This window comes from Necator americanus, chromosome II (genome assembly GCF_031761385.1).
Source record: "Necator americanus strain Aroian chromosome II, whole genome shotgun sequence".
Classification (NCBI taxonomy): Eukaryota; Metazoa; Nematoda; class Chromadorea; order Rhabditida; family Ancylostomatidae; genus Necator; species Necator americanus.
The window spans coordinates 14,799,290-14,820,070 of NC_087372.1; the positions used below are offsets into that span (position 1 = coordinate 14,799,290).

At 39.5% G+C, this 20,781-nt stretch overlaps 3 protein-coding genes across 5 annotated transcripts; 2 read left to right on the forward strand and 1 right to left on the reverse strand.

Moving 5' to 3' along the window:
• Window positions 1–504: 504 nt before the first annotated feature.
• RB195_017875 (uncharacterized protein) lies at window positions 505–825 on the forward strand (the record flags this gene model as incomplete). The annotated part of the gene is made up of 1 exon (XM_013441252.2): window positions 505–825. The coding sequence occupies one exon, from the start codon at window positions 505–507 to the stop codon at window positions 823–825; it is 321 nt and encodes a 106-aa protein (XP_013296706.2).
• A 5,917-nt stretch (window positions 826–6,742) lies between these two features.
• On the forward strand, window positions 6,743–13,602 carry RB195_017876 (uncharacterized protein; the record flags this gene model as incomplete). 2 transcript variants are annotated; one of them, XM_064185066.1, is made up of 8 exons in its annotated part: window positions 6,743–6,884; window positions 7,699–7,784; window positions 7,843–7,915; window positions 8,960–9,028; window positions 11,327–11,434; window positions 11,804–11,907; window positions 13,295–13,415; window positions 13,472–13,602. In XM_064185066.1, the coding sequence occupies 8 exons, from the start codon at window positions 6,743–6,745 to the stop codon at window positions 13,600–13,602; spliced, it is 834 nt and encodes a 277-aa protein (XP_064040947.1). The 2 variants fall into 2 exon arrangements, with proteins under 2 accessions (XP_064040947.1, XP_064040948.1); XM_064185067.1 differs by lacking the exon at window positions 11,327–11,434.
• Window positions 13,603–15,138: 1,536 nt separating this feature from the next.
• On the reverse strand, window positions 15,139–20,383 carry RB195_017877 (uncharacterized protein; the record flags this gene model as incomplete). Of its 2 annotated transcripts, XM_064185069.1 has the most annotated exons (5): window positions 15,139–15,242; window positions 15,316–15,432; window positions 16,937–17,042; window positions 20,028–20,200; window positions 20,365–20,383. In XM_064185069.1, 5 exons carry the CDS (start codon window positions 20,381–20,383, stop codon window positions 15,139–15,141), a joined length of 519 nt encoding a protein of 172 aa, XP_064040949.1. The 2 variants fall into 2 exon arrangements, with proteins under 2 accessions (XP_064040949.1, XP_064040950.1); XM_064185068.1 differs by lacking the exons at window positions 15,139–15,242; window positions 15,316–15,432; window positions 16,937–17,042 and adding an exon at window positions 16,535–16,651.
• Between the last annotated feature and the right edge of the window lie 398 nt (window positions 20,384–20,781).

Consider the following 20,781-nt stretch of genomic DNA (forward strand, 5'->3'; position numbering starts at 1 on the left):
AAAGACCCAGGTTCGATAACATCGACTAAAAATTTCCTTTGGAGTTTGGCCATCGGTCCTAACAGTCTGAAAGTTTAGACACAAAAAAGAAAATCTTCCTGAATTTTCAGCTAGTTTTTTATGTTCTTCAAAATCAGCAACAGCATTTATTGATTGATATTCAAAGTATTCATGACTGTTGTTTATAAAACAATCGCTTGTGAAGTATTTTTCGCAGCGTAAATTCTGGCTGTTTCATCAAAAACACTCGTAGGCGCCCCTGCAGCTTCGAAGACACTCGATCTTCTGGATTCCACTAACAAAATCGTGGAAAAGCCACAACTTTCCCCAGAAGTCTACAGAGGGTTTGCTTGGGTTTCTAGCTGAATATTTGATAAATGCTTATTGCATTTTCTTAATCAAGATAGCGTTGTGTTTGAGAAAATATTTTTTCTGGGAATACTTGTGAGTTTCAAATCGAGGCAACCGTGGTTTTTTTCCACGGAAAAATGGATATGGAATCGAATGTGTGAGAATGACGATGATGACGGTGGTGGTGGCGGTGGCGGTGTGGATGATGTAGATGGAAGGAGAGCAGCCAGCCGGCTGTCTGGTCGTCGAATGGTCGAGACAGGTTTACGAGACCGACCGCTCTCCGGTACGGATGCGAAGATAACTACTCGCCATAACACACTCGGAACACATCCTCCACAGACACCGTTCATCGGAGATCTCCGTTACTCCATTTCCTGCATATCCAAAAAATGTACAAACAGCACTACAGTAATCTCGAAATTTCTCGCAATTTTTGGTTTCGAAAAAATCCACGTCTTCTGCGCGCACTAATCCCCTAATAGACTCCGGCGAAAGAAGTCGATGGCGCCAACGAATCCAGAATCACACCAGGTCACCATAAGTGCGTGCAATATCCTCTTCATTAGCGTATCACTGTTCGTAATGTTTGCTTACCGCCCGCTTCCAAAGGATTCTCACTAATATGTGTCAAGAGAGTGCGTACACTATAGCACATGTTGTTCTAAGGGGATAATTACGGATGAGACTTCCGGTGTCGAAACATGCAGCCCGGAGAGAGCAACACAAATAGGACTTGCATGCTGAGCCTGGAGATGAAGAAATAGGAAATTGTAATGTATATTAATCCGCAACGTAACGTCTAGAGAAATTCTCTCAAATTTTTGGAAAACGATCATTCCTAGCATTCCGCGGAAAAGAAAATAAATCGAAAAGATTAATCAAATGAATTAAAAGTTATTAAATCGATGAATTGTACAGTAGTTATTACATAAATTTATTAAAGTCTCTTTTCCAGATAGTTATGTGTGTAGTTTTTGATTGATTTGTTTGAGCTGTGGCCGAGATTGGAGAGTTTTTATATAAATTTAGTAGTATTAATATCAAGTTACTAATTTGATCTATAGGTATTGTACAGATTTATTAAAGTTTTTCTTCCTAAAACATTTATTTCCATCAAGTCGAGAAAAAAATCGCTTTCAAGAAATCTAATATCTGATAATATAATGTTCCAAATAAGTAGAGTTCTGCGAATCCCCCGCGAATACAGTTGTGGAATTATTTTTTTTTCATTTTTCCATTCTGAAATAAGCAAATCTTTTCATGTTTTCATAGCAAACTCCACGAATCTTCGAACATAGATTTATAGAGGTAGATTTTCAAGCAAACCACTTGTTAATATTATTATACTGTTGTTTTGTTGGTTTATTCTTCAGAATTCCCCCTAAAAGACTCACTTATTCTTGTCTACAGGCCAACGGCGTGAATTCAAATTAAGAAGTGAACTGTAAATCAGTTCTCGTTGTTCTAAGATGAGTAATTGGGATGGGTTAAATGAGCGATGGGGAAGTCTGCTGTGTATTATTTGGGGAAAGAGCAGACGTGAGAGATATATCATCTAAAACTCCAAATCCTACTTTTATCATTCTTCTTTGCATATGATTGAAATGATCAGTGTGCGGAAGTTGTTCCTTTTCGACCATGCTAGCCATCTTCACTCGACAAGTCATTTTTGATACCGCGAAAAAACCAGAACTGGTTTTGCAACCAATCTGAAAGGTGGGTGCAAACTTTCGAAGCCGAGGAGAAAAAATGAGATCAGAAGGGTGAGATGACGTGAAGCGTTCTACCATTCTTGATGTGTGCAAGTGCCCTCATTGAATTTTCTCTTAACGTGTTCATATATAATTTTAGTGATGAAAAAAATATCTTAAATGTTTTGGACCAACTAATAAACATTAAATGAATTGCACAATAACCCATTTACCGAGAAATTTACTTTTGGTTTGCTAATAATAAGATGTATTCGCACTCAGCGTGCTGAACAAGATTTCACGTCTTGATTTATTAAGGCGGTATACCCACGCACATAAACCAGAATTTCTGTCTTAGAATTATAGATCTCAAAATTTTCTGGGTTGAGAAATTTCTTGTTATATATTCAATCATCAGAAGAATTTTAATTTCTCGTTTCCATCAAGTATAACTGATCGGAACATTTGCTTTTTAAAAATTTCTGGACAACATAATTCTTGTGTGTATTCTATTCATAGAACCGAATTAAAGTTGATAATTTTTGAGTATGCATTCATGCATCGAAAAGAGTAAAATCATGTAAAAGTGAGAAATTCACTGCTTTACAGTCAGATGAAAGTTGCATTGAACGTCTTTCATTTTGTCACTATTTAAAATAAATCAAATAAATCAAAAATTTTGACTGACTTCATGAAGAGTCATCGGAAGTTAAAGCATAGAGGAAAACTCGATGCAGAAGTTTGCAGGTTGGAATTTAACACACAATTTTATTCGTATGACCTTATGCACACATCAGAATCCGGTGAAGACTGCAGGAATCCAGTCCAGAGGTAAAAGGTCGAAGTACTTCTTGTTGAAAGTCGGGAAACTACTGACTCATGGGTGTAGAAACCACCTTACTTTTATAAGGAAATCATTCGTATTCGCCGACGTGTTTAGGGAAGCGCTAATATAATTTTTTTTACTAGTATTACCTACGGAGCAACCACACAGTATCAGAGGCGGCTAGACGCGGCTGGAGGATTTGGAAATTCCAACAAATCTTCTGTAAAGCAACAAAACCACCAGAACTTTTATTCATGACTATTTGCGGTAACTCCATCCAATGCACAAAATTTGTCTAATTAAAAACTAAAATAAGAATACCACTTGACTATTTACGGACACATTTTTCCATGAGGAAAGCATCTAGAACACACATAACAAAATTTCTTATAAATTTCCTTCCTAATAAAAAATGTTTCACACGAAACTGACCATACTTTTGAAAGATCGAAAAACTCCGAGATTGGAGAGGATGTTAACTTGGCATAGTTTTCACTTGAAAATTACTACCAAAAATTAATTTTGGTGTGGACGTGTATTTTGATTATTCAAACTGATGTTGCTATATATATCCAAACAAAATGCATAGCTAGAAATACGGAAAAAAAGCCGTGTTCTTTCTAAGAATTTCCTAGAGTTCGCTACAACTTTTCACTTCCCTAACAAAAAAAGTTAGTTTTCTTTCCACTATTCATTCGGAAATTGTCAAGATAATTCAAAATAATAAGCGCAAATTATTGAGAGAAACCAAGTCTGGTGTTTCGCTGGCTGGGTATCTCTTGGCACTTTGTTTTATTTTGAATAGCCAAACTTTGACTGTTGACATAGGGATAAAATAATACAGTGTGCAGGTAGAGCAGCTGCAGTAAGTTGAGGTTATTGAAGACTAAATAGAGGAACTTGTACATATGTACGGTGTATACGGTATGGTTTGTAAAGAAAATTATCAGTTTGAAGTTGTAAATGCCGTTATGTATCGTATGGGTCCATTAGTAGATCAAAACAATGGATAAAGTCGTCAGTGGATACTGTATCGCGGAAGAGCGGAGCTGGACGAACTCAAGGAGGGCAGAACAAGAACGTATCCGCTCTACATGTGAAACGGATATTTTCTCAATCAGAATTGAGGATTAAACGTTCGCAATGAATTGTTTATTTATTTTGCGAGTAAAAACACAATGGAAAAATATACTTCAAAATCCTTTGTTGAGAATGGGGAGAAGAGGTTGAAAGGTGCTTTCTGTTGTTTAATTATCACTTATTAGAGCTCTGCGCTTGGTTGGTTTTGATTTGGTCGTAATCCATATTTTCACTTTCTCCTGCGTCCGTTGCACTTTGTCAATGGTACCCATAGTAAATTTTATATCCTTAAACTTCAATTTGGCTTGAAAGGGATGTGGAGAATCTACTTTACTTGGGTACTGGATAATTAGGAGGGGCAAAAATGGTGTAATTTATATCAATGTTGTACTTTTTGTAATCAGAAATTGTAAACAGATAAATATAGTGTAATACAGTGTAAATATTAAATAGTGATTTCGAAGCCGTTCATAGTATCCACTCAGTCTAGACAGAGTTTTGGGATGATGAAAAAGTAGGTGGTGAAAAAGAGTGAAATGATTGTCAATCATAGAGTTCCATTGGTTCTGTTCTTCTTGTTTCTGGCTAAAAATTCTTAACAACTTAGCACGACACCTTTTGCAGGCAAAAAGAAAAGAAAGAACGTTTTCAAAAATACTATAGAACAACACAACTTCTGTATTAAATCTATCTATCTGTCTCTATTAAGGACGTTCAACTTTTCCTATTTTTCAAAGAAAGAAGAACCATTTTTTCCAAGTTGCCAAATCTGAACCACAGTGAACAGCAAACTCTCTTCCACAAAACCATGAAATTTTTTCGTTTTTGAGGGAATTTCTGAATGATCCTCTTCCGAGTCGAATAGGTTTCAACGGGCACTTCTTGCCCCAACTCGATTCCATCCCATCACCGATGCAGAATAACATACGTCGTCTGTGATTGAATCGGCTCACTTGAAGTGCTGACCCTTGAGCCAATCCGGAGATTATATGCTTGCTGCTGCTTCGAATGCAATTAACGCACAAGTGTCATAGACAAGCAAAACATTTAGCATTTCGCTTACGGTACTCTTTTCCAAGCCTGATCAAGAATAATTTTGGACTCGTTTCGATAGATCGCTTTCCCTTACATCATTTGCGAAGCGTAACGAAAAAAGTGGGAAATTTTTACTATTGTCGTGATTAGATTGTTGTTGATGCGATGTTGATTGATGTTGTTGCGACGAAAATGTGTGGATAGGATAAATAGGACTTTGAAAACTTAACTGAATGACTGTTTTTCACTCATATTTCAAATAAAGACGAGGATCTGTTAGAGAAATGTGCATAATCACAATCACCTTCACTTGAGGAAGTACATATCGTAATTTGGAGACGAACAAATTACACGGAAAATTCGAGTCCAACCCATATTCCATGGAGGAAGCTTCCAGCGGAAAAGAAGCAGATTTCGGAAATATCCTCGAAAAATAGCACAGGACAAGAAGACAACATTTAATATTTTTTTTATTTTCAATAACAGCGAAATCGCTGTTTTTCCAGCTGAGAAACTTATTTGCATATGTGTCACATCATTAAAACCATTAAAACCTAAACAGGCACATAGGCCTGTTATCGAATACTACGATGGAGAAACGAATGTTTTTACCGATAATGCGACCAAATAAACAGAAAGCAAAAACAATTAAAGTAAATATCAAGTGAAAAAAGATAAACTCGTAACATTTTCATCTGCTTCTCTGCGATGCGGTGTCCACTGCGGCTCCCATATCAGACCAACGAAGACGGACCAGATGGCATTCATCCGCATTGGATCGTTTCAGAAGTTCCTCGGGTGTTCGCTTATTTTCTTCACTTTACGCAGACGCTACGTATAACGTAGTAATGGGTATCAGCAAGATTGTGTGGTTAGTTCAGGTGGACGTCGTAAAGCACCAGATGTGCCAGTTCCTCACATGTAGGAGTTCTCTTGAGCTCGCGTCACATACATTTATTTAGAAATACACATGTGTTCACTAATAATATTTTGTAAACTATATTTAGGGTCATAGATGCGAATAAAACTAACTTTTCCTTTCCTCAGAAATTCTCAAAGCACATCGACGAAAATGAATTATTAAAGACCCTGCATATGTAGCCCTCAAAAATATTAATTTCATGCCAAAGACACTTTTTTGCTCATTTATTTTCATTTCTCTGCCTTATTCTCAGTGGTTTTCCAAAAACAAAAAAGTTTAAGAACTAAATGAATTCCAGACCTACAATTTCAAATCCTAGAAAAGACTTTAAAAACTGCAAGAAAAAAAAAGAACTAGAATACACTGCTTCATGCAGTTTCTCCGAAAGCTGTCAAAAGGGCGACATTTTTCAAGTATGAGAAAATCAGAGAATGCTACCAAAGTTTTAATTCAATTTTGAATCAATTTCCCCTTTATCTGAACTGTTCTGCTCTAGCATTAGGTGCCGATTTTTCGTTGTCAGAATTTGGAGTGAGCCTGAAAAAACACACTTGTCGCTCGGAATGCCTTCAATACCACAATTTAATTCAATCACAGTTTCGATGCTTTTCTAGGATGTGATACGGAGGAGCAGCACGGCGATAGGCGTGAGTGAGATCCGCCCTCTATTGGCTACTTCGCAGTGGGCGGGGCGACTAGAACGATTATGGTAATGAATCTGCTCCTGAGCACACTACTGTATCGCTGTGTTCTTCTCTGAGCACCTTAACCCCTATAATTTCGTAGATGACCAGTTTTTCTTGTAGTTGTGCGTAAATTAATAAATTTCAGGAGATGTCCTCACCTTCTGCTCCATCGGTAGGCGGACTTGCCCCGTCCAGTCTTGAACAGATCTTACGACTACGGCATGAGAGAAATCAACGAACACCAAAATGTGCCCGTTGCAGGAATCATGGGACCGTCTCAGCGCTTAAAGGTTGGTTAATGTTTTTTTGGTTCAAGAGAAAAACAAATCCTAAGTTAGAATTTCATAGAAGTTTATCTCATAGAAACGAAAAAAAACACTTTGAGAAACGTAACGTTTCCACTTTTTGTATCATTTTTTGGGGAGCACTTACTTGTCTCAAAAATCAGAACTTCGAATAACACTTGTATATTAGCACAGCAAAGAAATAACTTTTCAAGGTTAATGGTAGTTTAAAACCACACTTAATTTTTTTTAGGATTTAATGATAGATTTCAAACAAAGTTTCTATGGATAACATTAACTTTATTAGCGCCAAAACATCGAACAAAAACAAAATATTATACTATACTTTTTTCAACTATTAATACTACAGTACGGCTGGCAGCAATGATGGTCCTAAAGAAGCAACAACAATTGTAGACAAGTTGTGTTAGTATAGTATAGTAATAGAAAGAAGGAGCAGTAAGAGTAGCTGGGAAAAGTAGTCCTTCATAAAGATTGTGCGAGTGATTTTCTTGGATGGACTTTCGAAGAATTGTTCTTGTGGGATTGATTATTACTGGGTATTCGGGCCGCTTTTCTTTCCTGAATGTATATGTGTGGAATTAAGTTTGAGATTCTGAAATTACTTTCACAAAGTACGGTTCTAGGCTAACTCTGAGAACTATGTCTGTAAGAGAAATTTCGGATCTCGAACCTGCATACAAAGTATCAATAGGAACAATCAAAATCCTTCCTTATTCTCCTCTTTTTCCTTCATTTTTCACCAAATTGAGCTAGAGAAGGGTCCGTTCCTCGTTCAATAACTTTAGTTCTTTTCCAGGTCACAAGCGCTACTGTAAATGGAAAGACTGTATGTGTGCGAAATGTACGCTAATAGCGGAAAGACAGAGGGTTATGGCTGCTCAGGTAGGTGAACCAACCAGCTTATTCATAGCCACACGCCATGAAATCTCGGATTCTCCAGGTTGCTCTTCGTCGTCAGCAAAGCCAGGAAGAAAAAGAAGCGAAAGATCTTCAGATCCTTCTAGGCGGAAACGGTACGTGCCTCGTTCTGATCTCGGGCCAGCTAGGAACAGTTCATTAGGAACAGGGACAAGCTGCTAATGTAAACATTCACCCTCACTCAATAGGAGGGAGCTGTAGCTTGCTTATGTTGTCACGCAACATTCAACTCATTAGTATTGTGACCAGGTGCGGATGAACGCAAATATGACCTGCTGAGATTCACCTTTCGTGTCTATTGGCGTAAGTCAATGGGAAGCCAACACTCTTTAACACTCGCAAGCCTACACTAAACACACACGGACCAACGCTGACGTCGTTCAGGCACCCCATCATCAACACATCGCTGCTAAATATGACACCGTTCGGTAAATATCGTATAAGGTAGACTGACTCATTCACCTCACTGTATGAAGCAGTCAGTGGCTAAGGAGGCTTCGTTCCTTCGTCCGTCCGTGGCGAAATACGATGTCACCACTCTATACTGTGCAAAGTAGGTCAAGGTGGGCGGCAGCGGATTTTGAAGGAAATTTTTGTGAAGAAAAATCCTCAATACCGAGAAATGTTTGCTAACTAACGTCATTGCTGCTTTAAACGGGCAGCTATCCACTTCAACCCCTCCCTTTGGAACTAAAAAAGTCAGTAGTGGGAAAAAAGGTGCAAAAAAAAAACAAAGGCAGTTGTTAGTGAGTGAATGAATGAATGAATAGCTAGCGAGCTAATTTTTTAAGATTCAAGGAACAAAATTAGGAATCAAAAATTTAAAAAGGATGGAATTCATAAAAATTAAGAACAATTGTTTAGAAACAAAATTAAATAGCAAGCGTTTCTTAATGTTAGAGTCGAATAAGAAGTTTTCCAAAGTTCGATTAACAATTTCCCACAAGCGAACACCTACCAACTAAATACTAAAAGAAAAGGATTTGTTTTCTCCCCATCTTCTTTATATGTTTTTTAGGCCAGTTTAGAAAAAAGACGTTTGAACCTGTACAACAATTAGAATTTCTGAGAACGGTTTCTAGCTGATCTAACGTAATATCGTTAGCTTCTTCGTGAATGTACATGGAAACCTCTTTCAGCCGGCGAATTACTGGATATTTTACGTAGGACCGAACAATCTTCTATGACTTCGGCTGTGGACAACGACGGTGAGTTTTTAGAAAGCGATAGTGGGGCATAAACAAAAATGATTAAAACATCGCCCAGTTGCTGCTCGCGGTCCTCACATGAATTTGTTGGTTTTGGGTTAGGTTGATCACCCTAACCATAGCAAATGTAGAGGTCACTTTATTATATCGTTCTGAATTTGTGGAAAGGATCTTGTGTTTGTGGATTCCTCTTTTTTTGCAACTTTCTTTTCCTAAATTAAGCGCGTAATTAAGTAGTAGTAATTAGTAGCGAGTAATTGAGTAAATTATTAGACAAATAAACGAATACATAAGTGAGCGATAAAAGGAAATTCAGTCAGGGTATTTTGGATAACTGTAAATGGATACTTTCGTTAAAAAATAGTAACGAAATGACCAATGAGTGGAGCCATTGGTGTCAGAAAATGCAAAAAAGCTTAACGTATGCACAATTTATCGGTAAATTTGACCAACCTCTTCTTGTGTTTCTTTTTTTTCGAACTTCTTCATTGCTCCCACTTCACTTCTTAAATTTGACTCGGAGTTCCATTCACTCTTTTATGCGTGGTGTCCACATCTATGCACATGTAACAAATTTCTCAGCTAGTAAATGTCGTCCGCACTATTTTTACGTACATACACAGCGAAACACCTCGGAAAAACACCGTATGACATGGGTGCACCAAAGCACAAGCACGTTTGCTGGCTAAGAGAAGCGGAGAAAATATCGAGCTGAAAAGAATATAAAGCACGTAGGAAGAAATATGTAGTTGGATAGCGAAAAAGTCTACAAAAAAATAAATGGATAAGCTATCAAAATCACTCCACCCAGACGTTTTTACTCCTGCAATATGCAAGTTTCCATCTTCCCTCCTTGTCTTTTACAACTGAAGAGAACATTTTTTGCCGTACTTTTTTGTCTCCTTCTAGTAACTTTCAGTAGCGGCATGTTTGGAACTAAAGGATTTATGCTAGCCAGTAAACTTATCGATCCACTAGTATCTGCAAAGACTACGAAAATGAATACTCGGCTGCACAAGCACAGAAACGAAAAACTACAGAAAATATTAAGAGAAAGACAATAAATAGCGTTATGAAAATATGTGGAGTTTCTTAGGTTCAAATTTTTAAAATGATTGATTCTTAAATTTTGGTGGCTTTGAAAGGCCTCCTAGAATTTTTTGTGATCACATTAAACACACACAGATGTGCAATGCAATACGTTGTTTCCTGGATCGTATACACTCACTATTTTCTATACTACATGGATGGAAAAGTACAAACAGAATCGTGCACCACGGATTTTCATGTAATATTATACAATACAATGAGCACATAAATTTTTGGGAATCCGTAAAACTTAAAGGCATCACTCCACGAATCTGAGGTGGTACGAAATTCAGGTGGAGTATTCGTAAACGGGATGGGAGACTATGAAGATGGGGGTGATTCCGTCCATTTCTTCGTAATTGTCGTAGAAAACGGAAGATACGGCTTCGAGCGTTCCGGCGCACTATTTCCTACAAGGAGTTCGATTGGAGCGCGCCAGAACCCTCGAAGCCATAACTTCCTAGCCGCTTTTTTAACGGCAATTGGGAAGAAATGAACGAAATCAATCTTCTCTCCATAATCTACTATCCTGTATACGAATACTCCACCGGAAATCCGTCGCAGTCCAGATTCGTGGGGTGATGTCTTTAATCTAGTTTTTTCTAATCCCCAAAGGCTGTTAAAATCTATTGTTTGAAAAAATCAAGAATAAAGCAAAAGAGAAGAATGGAGCAAATCTATAATTTAACACATGTATTTACATGGAGATGTTCTAAAGAATAAAATTGAAGCCATATTTCTGTAAATGTAATTTTCAATTAACTAATAAATATATAGTTGAATCATAAGCTTTTATTTGATCGTTAATTTTCTCCGGAAACTACGAAACGATAAGAAGCTGTGACTATAAATACCATTTAAAGCGGTTATCTCCCAACTCCTTTAAGATTTCCTCCCTCTCCTCCACCCAAAAAACAGTAGTGAAAGAATTAAAAAAATTATAGTTAGCTGTTAGGTTAAAGCGTTAGAAAGGGTGGTTGAAAACTCTACAAATTCTCTTTCGAATCATAGTGTAGAAAGGACCTTTTGGCAAAAACTATGTTAGGTTTCTGGACTGCCTTGAACTGTGCTAAGACACTTCCTCATCTATTTTTTGAAAATTCTCACTGAAAATGTGACAAAAATTTATGGCGGTCTGACCAGCTCCGAATTCATGACTTCTCAAACTGTTTTCTTAACATTCTCGGGTTAATGTTCCACAAAATCAAGGAAACGAGTGTTTATTGGTGACAATGTTGGAAAACCGTTCATGTGACCGACAAACAACACAGCACGATGGCCGAGTGGTTAAGGCGTTGGACTTAAGTTCCAATGGACGTAAGTCCTCGTGGGTTCGAACCCCACTCGTGCTAGACGTTTTGCATTCCACCTCGTCATTCTTCTGGATGTTTCATCTCTGATATTTGCAATCAGGATGAGCCGTTGTAAAGCGGAGAGTGCTGTGGAAATTCTTGCGTTATTGATCAGCAGCTCCGTGGGCGCGTGTCTGCTTTCTTAATGAGTTCGAGTTAGGTCAGAATCGCATTAAGATGCGCTTGTTGTTGGTAATCGTTTAACAACATTGCGCAATCGATAATTGAGAGTTGACGCTTCGATGAATCCCGGGACGCAGCTGCACCTCGCCGTGATTACCTGCTTATCCCACACTTATCCCAGTGCTACTTATGGTTGTATGGCAATTTTCAGAGAGCTCGTCAAGTGAACCGTTGCCAATGGCTCAGAAAAAACCCGATGATGAGAAAATCGATGCAAATCGCAGTTCTCCGTCTAGTCCTCCACGAAGTGAACAGGTGAGGTTGCCGTCGCAATTTGGAAGAAAAAAAAACTAGTATAACGGTATTGAAGTGGTTCGAAAAAACAAGTATTCCCCGAATTTAGTCACAAGAAACAAACTGAAAAACAACTGTGTACTCTTTGGTGACCCATGTATGTCAAATATATACTAAGATATTTACGTGCCTTACCTTACCACAAGAGAAATGTTGACATATACGTTTTTTTTATATTTACACCCCTCCATTTTATATATGAGAGCCATATCCCTCAGTTGCTTATTCCAATTAGGAAGACCAATTGTTTTTATGTGAATTGAATCCTCAAAATGAATCCAGTAACCTATCAGCAATTTACATAATCTATAAAAGCAATCAAAGATCTTTTCTCGCAATACTTGGTTACTAGATTTGTGGGCTTCTAAATCAAGACTAACTGTCTGGGAATCAAATTAAAAAAAATTGAACTTAAAGAGATTTAAAATCAAATACGTATTGTGAGGATTTCTTAAGTTGTACATGATGTCATCCTTGGCATTCTTTTTTTTACAATTTCGTTCTTATTGTTCGGAAAACTCCACGAGAATTATCGTAGGAGAATAAATTTTCACAAAAGAAGGTCATCCCATATATTTCTGATAAATTTTTGCAGAAATTAACCTTAACAAAAATTTTCCCTTTCCAAGTGAGTATTATATAAGGATGAGGAGGACCCTGTTTGGATGCATCTCCTGGTTCGTTGGGGACAGTGGAGGGTGGTGTGCCCCGGTTTCCGCTACAAGTTTTTGAGGCCACTTCTCAGTTATAGTGGTAGACTCGCTGACATCGATTTTTATTCGATCCGATCGATCGATAGCACATCTTTGTACCGTTCAAAGAAATCCGCTGAAGAACTTGGAAGTTCACATCCAATGGCTTGTTACCCAACTATCATTTGATTTCTCTCAAATTTTTGAGGAGTAGAAAATAAATTCTTGAGGAAGTACTTTAGATTTTCGAAAACTGCCCAGTTTACTTCTTATTAGCATATTCTTACTATGTTTCCTGAGCGGAAAGCTTCCTGAACACAATATAATGTAGTTTGTAATTATTTGTAATTTGTAATTGTCTCGATTTATACCACTGATCCTAAAAAAACGTTTCAATAGAAATTTCCGGAGCACCGTACTTGTTCAGCCGCCTATCCTAAGTTTTTTGAAACGAAATATACATGTATTTCTTTTGAAATTTCCCAGAAAAGGAGAAAGAGTGAGAACCTCCATAGTAGTTATGGATTTACTCAATATCTTCTGCACAATTTTTGTATTTTCTCAAATTTTTGATTACTTCTTATCTCATATATCTATGAACTTCGCAAGGACATTGTCAGTGAAGTTTTGTGGTTGAAAAAACAATTTTGATGCAGAGCCCGACCTCCTCTTCGCCCATCGGCGCCTTCGCAGCACCAATCTTTCGAACGCCGCCGTTCCCTATGCCGATCTTCAATCCGCTCTTCTACCAGAGGAATATGATGCGTTTCGCTGGAGGTCTGTCATTGCATTGCTCTCATTTCCCTCGGTGTCTCGGATCCGAATCGTTTCAGTTCCCGCGTTCTCCTTCCCAGGACTGATGTCGGCGCCCGGTGCCGACACGTTCCCCAGCCAACAAGTCGATCCGCTCTTCTCGCAGAGCGTTCCGTTAGACTTCTGCCAGCGAAAATCGAGAGCGGACTAATTTCTGAGGTCTAGCGCTGCGCCCGGCGCTGTCCTCGCCATCACTTTGAATTCTTCACTATTCGAATTTGCAATTGTACATAAACGCATGTGTTGGAAGCGCAAGTGTGTTTGCTTTGTTGATTGAGGTCGTTTTTCTGGTGCCTCAATCGCTCTGTCGGTGTTTGCCCTGCACGGGCATTCCGTGTTTCACGGATTTAGCCGCGGAAACGGCATCGAGCGCACGGAAAGTCACAGGCTGAATTATTGCTCATAGGTCTTGCTATTTTTAGCCAGGCGGACATAGCGAGAAAGTGACGTTAAGGTTGAAGAAGAAACTAAGATTATTGCAACGCACCTTAAGATAAGGTATTTCACAAAGATTTTTCGTGGCAGGAAATGAATAACCTCTGAGATTGAAAAAGTGACAGTAAATCTACGTACATCGGACCTTCTAGAACAGGCAGCTGAAGAATTTTTGTGTACTCATCCTATTCAAAGGTTTTCTTGGCTATGTTGTTTGCGTTTGTAGCTATTTACAACAAAAATACAAAATCCAGAAGGTGTCACCTAAAAGAGGAGCTTAAAAAACCTGAAAGAGAAGCGTAAAAAATCTAGAAGCTCCAGGAATTGGATTTTGGTCGCCGATGTTCGTTAAATCCCTGAAAATGTTCGTTAATTTCAGCTGTGTTGCCGTTGTCAGTCGCTGCGACGTCACACGAGTGAATTTATTTTCTGTAGGCGAGGAAAGAATAATATCAATTCGTTGTTATTTAATATTTCTCGTATTTTGATAATTACTGTGGTCGAAATCCTCTAATTTACGAAAAAAAATCACAAACACCTTTAAAGGACATTTGTTACAAATTTGCTTATCCTGTCATAGAAAATCCCTTAGGAAATGTACCCCAAGTACCATAAATACTCAATTTTGTCTAGTATTTCTGAGAAAAGAAGGTTAAAAGGAGGATTTCAGAGAAATTAGTCCCATATCGTCAGCTCAAAAAAAAACTCCTCAGTCAGTCAGTGATGTCCTGTACTTCCCTCCGCTCGCAGAAAGACGTTTGCACATTTCCTTTTTTGATGCCAACATTCAGAATGGTGTATGAGAAAAACGCTGCTGAAAAAACGCAGCGGAAAATGTTACGTGAATGGGCGTACGCGTTACTGTGAGGTCAAGGTGTGTGCATGAGGCCCGAATCGGTCGATACACGTTTTTTCCTTCTTCTGGAATGTTTCGTATTGAATGTCCTTTGATTTGCTGGAGATTCAGTGAGGCGATTTAGCTTGGAACTACTCTATCGTATCCTTCGCTGGCTCAATTCACTTCGACATTAACACTATCCAGACTACCTTAGCACTTAAAGGCATCACTCCACGAATCTGAGGTGGTACGGATTTCAGGTGGAGTATTCTTATAAGGGATAGTCCAGTCCAGTCGAACTTTCCGTAGAAAATAGTGCGCCAGAACGCCTGAAGCGGTATCTTCCAGGCCGTTTTTCGCGGTAATTAGGAAGAAATGGACGGAATCACCCTCCTCTCCATAACCTATTATCCCTTATAAGAATAGTTCACCTGAAATCTGCACCACCTCAGATTCGTGGGGTGATGCCTCTAAGGACACTGCACATTGCATAGATCTTACTCGCCTAGGATGACAATCTGCAAGAATTAAGAATTCCGTAAGAACATTCTAAGGTTCACCAATCCTTGCAGGCTCGTAGGTGGGACTTACCAAATTGTTTTCCTGTTTGGAGCTCTTTCACGGTGTGCTGGAACGATTTCGAGGCTTGGCAAGGAGAAGTTTGGTAGGACATGCGTAGTATCAGAAACCTCGACGCATTTTCAGACCCTTGATAAAGACAGGTTTGTTAAAACTTTAGACCAAAAATAAGATTTTATCAAATCCTTGCTGGAATAATAAGAATACATAAATCCATCTCAATTGACCGCTTTATTTTTGTTCAATTCGACGACTTCCATAGGATAACAAAGAAATTCGAGGTTTCTATCGTGGTTTTCAAGTTTTCAAAAATGGCAGCACATACCAGACATCAAAGTCTCCAGAGGGAGCCCACAGAGGCATCAATTTAAAGGCATCACCCGACTCTGAGGTGGTGCAGATTTCAGGTGGAGTATTCTTATAGGGGATAGTAGATTATGGAGAGGAGGGTGATTCCGTTCATTTCTTCCTAATTGCCGTAAAAAACGGCCCGGAAGATGCGGCGCCGCACAGGGCTGACGCGCTCCAGTGGAACTCCTTGTAGAAAAAAGTGCGCCGGAACCTCGAAGCCGTATTTTCTGGCCGCAATTAGGAAGAAATGGACGGAATCACACTCCTCTCCATCCTCTCTCTCTACTACCTCAGATTCGTGGAGTGATGCCTTTAAACGAGAAGGGTAGTTTTTGCAGCCGCGGGTGCATTGAGAACGTATGGAATTAATCATTGAAATCATCTTGAATATCGCTTCTGTGAAGACATTCTTGCACACTGACGCGTGCTTCTGAGGCGTTCTCTCGGAACATTTCTCATATTTTTTCGCACATAAAGTACGCTAGGATCGAGAATTTATGGTACGTGTATCATTCACTGGAGGTGTAGTCGGGTCAAAACCGCAAGGAAGCTCGGTGCAGTTCCGTAAGCGGCTGCGCACGAAGTGGCGCTATAGACCGAGCGGTTGGGATCGACGTAGACCATTACGAGCCGCAGCCGCTGATTGGTGCTAGAAAGGGTTCCCCTCGATCCTAACCGCACCGCTTGGTGCGCAGCCGCTTACGCAACAGCATTGAGTTTCATGTTGTTTGGACCCGGCGGTAAGCATCCTTCAGGCATCGACACTGGGTGGTTGCAACACTGAGCGACTGCGAACGACGATCACTGTAATTTTTCTCTTTCTCTTTCTCTCTTTTTATCTCATTCCTTCTTTTTCTTCCTCTTTCTCTTTCTCTCTCTCTCACTCCCTCTCTTTATAATCGCGTCCTTGGTCGAGCCACGCTTTGTGGCAGCCAAGCAGATTCAGATCAGAACCTATACTTTTACAATCGGTTGGTAGTGTTTGCATAGACGGGCCCTAAATGTCCGCGGAATTTTCGATGTTTGAAAATTCTACGCATGCAAATGGAAGCAAATATGAGAGATACACTGATTGATGATCGACGGCAGTTCTTTACTTCTCCGAGAACACGCTCAAAAGAAGAACCGCTGAAAAACTGGGAAATAAGAAAAATAACTCTGAAGCAATAAACAACCAGACGGTAAATGTAAACATAGTTGAAAACATAAATACAGTAGCACGATAAACAACAGGTGTGAATTCGGTCTATGAGTTGTTCCCGAGTGTAAAGCTTAAACTTGCATATTTCTCTGTTAGTTTGGCCAACAAGCTCGGGATCTTCTGACGACCGCTTCCTTCTCAGGAATCTCTGATCTCGACATCGGCGAGTGAAGAAGGGCGATTCTACCTGTCAACGTAGATGTGATAAGCAGATCACTAAGTGAACGTGTCATGAGATGTCACAACCACACAGAAAACAGTGCAATTCGCATTTTCCGCTTGAAGGTTCTTGTGTGGAAAAAAACGCACATTGCTAGTTTTCAAGAGAATAAGTGACGAAAAATGTCGATAATTTACGTAACGTACGGGAAATCTGAAAGAGTCCATAGAACCAGTAGGCCACTTCAATTGTTGCGCAAAAACACTAGCGTTTATTCGATAGTTCGTTACGTTACGATGGAGATCAACAATTCATTTCGAAACATTTCGTCTTGGTGGTCGGATGGCTTTCAGATCTCTTCATTCATTCATTCATTCATTCGCCCGTTCAATTATTCATCAGTGCATACATTCGTCTGTTCATTCATTCATTCGTTCATTCGTCTATGTATTCAATCATTCATCCCTGTATTTAATGGTCCGTCCATTCATTCCATCATTCCTTCACCTGCTCATTCATTCACTCATTCATTCATTCATCATTCATTCGTTCGTTCGTTCCAGTCATTTATTCACCTGTTCAATTATTCACCCGTTCAATCCTCCATTCATCCACTCATTCATTCGTATGTTCGTCCATTCATTCACTCATTCATTTATTAATTGTTTATGACACGTGCGAAATTTATCGCTTGTGCTACCGGAGTACGATTTCGTGTACCGAATTTCTTCTGATAGAAGTATTTCTATAAATAATTAACATTCACTATAATTGGAGAAGTTCTTTCAAATATTTTGAAACCAGGTTTCTTTAAACTGTTTTTTTGCAACAGTGTAAAACCCTGCGTCTTGCAAACGCATATTTGTCCTAACCAGACGCTTTGCGCATGTAGAAGCATAAAAATTCAAGAATGATCGTCGGTTGGAAAGGTGCCAAAAGTTTTATGGGGGACCCGCAGCGTACTCTAATAATAGCATATTTACTAAGCTAACAAATAACCGAATACGGTTTGTGCCAGGAATTTTCGGCGATTCCGACGGAAAAATCATTTTGGCGCCGGGTTTAGGCATAAAATGCTCGTCAACTAGCTTCAAAATAGCTCGGACTCGGGATAGCTTGAAATTTCCGGAAATGTCAACAAGTAGTGGTTCCCCTCTTTTTTTTAAATCAAATGACGCTTTCCTCAAAGTCAATGAAAGAAGTTACCGTTGAGTAGTCAATTTGTGGAAGAAAAAGCTTGTCCGCAACACATTTTTATCGGATGTGAATCATCTGTTTAACCCTCAACTCGGAAATGATTCATAAAGATAAGGAAAAATTTCACCTGAAAGAAATAGTTACGTTCCTTTCGGTTAGGACTAGGTTCACAATTTGCAATTCATGTAAAAACTCTCCAGAATGATTTCTTGCAGTTCCAATCCATCTTCGTGTTCTCTTTCCGAGCTTAGGCGGATTTTTGGACATCAAGCATTTTTTGATGAGTCCACCGAAAAATGCAAGTATTTCCGGATGGTTGAAGTTGTGAAGCAGGATGCACCGCGTGCGCAAGATCTAAGAAGAAAAGTCAACAGCACAGGTAGGAGAGGGGGCGACGTAAGCGGATTGAACTCGAACAACGCAGTCAGCGGCGCGTCGGCAACGGATGGCAAGCGGCGGCAGCTCGCGCGCAGCGTGTACTTAGTGCATCGGAACGAGTAATCGGCCCAGAAAAACTGCTAACTGCATTTATTTACTGATGAGTGGTAATCTGAGACGGAATAAGATACGGATGAAACGTGCAGGTGAAACAGAAAACGTTTACGTTAACGAAGAAGAGCCAGAACCTCATCCTCATGCAGGTTACGAAACTATGCAGTAGCAATTTAAGCTTCCTTGCTACTAAAACAGAAACCACGTAGATTGGCTGCGTTGTTTGTGATATCAAAAGGGAGAGGATCTTCCCAGTGAAATTGCTAAAAATCCTTTCTTATAACTATGTCAAAGAATTATGGTCCCTAAGAGGGTGGTCAGGAGTGAGCGATGCCTGAGGTCCCGCCATTTCCACCCTGCAATGAAGGCGTTTCAACGCTGACATTTGTCCAATCGTAAAAGTGCGCAAACTAAAATTTTCCAACGAGAAAGAAGCGAAGGATTAAGCAAGGAATCAAATGCACTGCGTTGATCATTCCCTTTGGGAAGCGCCTATGTAGTCCAGTTCAGGATCGTTTAGTTCCAGTGATTCTGGTTCAGGAGCGCTTGAAGTTAATGGGAAGTGTGCAGTCCATGCAAGGAATTTCGGTGGCTAACCGATGTAGCAATCCAATGTTTTTATTCTCCCTAGCATGTTTGGTATCAATTTATCGTTCGCGGGGGGATGAGAGGCTTCGCTGGAGGCGGTTTCGAACTACCGACCGTGCATCAGCAGCCAAAGCTCTTACTTTGTGCGCTACATCCGCCCGGGAAAGAGGTGTAAGCTTTAAACTCAGATGTGCTTCTTCTGTTACGTTGCACGTTATGTTGCACGACCTCTGATCTTGTATTTCGACGTTTTACACGACTTTGAAAAAGAGGTAGGAGGGGAAAAGAATAAAAGAAGCTTTAAAAATGAGAATTGAAATTAGGAAACTTCAGAAAGAATGGATACTCGCGCAAAGTTTCGATTTCCAGAAGAAAAAGACATGTTTTGGAAAACCACTCATAGTTCATATCATTCGTTATTCTGAGTCATATCAAAGAGAAATTTGCAGTCGTTAATCATCCTCGATGAGTAATCTAATTGTTCAAAAATTATCTTTTTTCCAGGACTGTTCATTTTTCAGACTTCTCTAATAGATTCTCCTGTAAAAATGTAGTTTTTTTCCCGCTGTAGAAGTTTATTCTAAGCAAAGAGTGTAACGATCCGTTATTTTCCTCCAATATTCTCAAGAGAGGCCATTATCACAAAATTTTGACTGCAATCAAATCCAGCTCTAGTGGTTGAGTGGTTCTTCAAAAACCCGTGTCAGCATTGAAATTTAGTTTGAAAATACCCACTTCGTCATTCGTTATTTGAATGAATTCAATCAATTGATGATTCAATTGGCACGTATGAATAAATGGAATGAATGAATGAACGAGGGAACGGATGAACGAATGATATTTCCGCATCGACGAGACATCAAGTTCGCCAAATTTGTGCTGTTCCTTTCGACCATTTTGCTCCTTACCTAGAAGTGGTCGATTTTCATCCAGACTGAATGGATTCTTCGCAATTTGTATAAGTCTAGGAGTTTCCCGGGGTTTGTGTGCAGATTCCTGCAGTGCACATTTCCGTGAACAACTCTGTCAATGCATGGTAGAATGTCAATAGGAGATGAAAAAACTCGCTCACCTTTTTTGTGGCTCAACATTTTTGAGCCGGCGTTCTCTTCGGAAGCAACTCGTTGCTGCGCCCCTCGTATGCTCGACGTAACCACTTATTCACACAGATTGACAACGGTTATGATTGTAGTGCAAGGACGCGTTACTACCAAAAGAAGTCTCATCGACGACACGTCCTTAGTTGGGAAATGTCGACGCAGTGATGCGCGTCGATGCACCAGATAAAGAAGAACTTATTCGTAAGCATCAGCGACCCGTTGCATCTGGATTCTGTAGGAAATCATAAGAAGCGCAAAACGAAAACATGTATCGATGTACGGTGCGGATGATGTTCGTCAGACCATGTAACTGGGATGAGGAGGCGCTGTGCGCTCGCTCAAATAACACTTTTGAAACCCATGAACAGTTCTTCTTCTGAGGCGGCGAA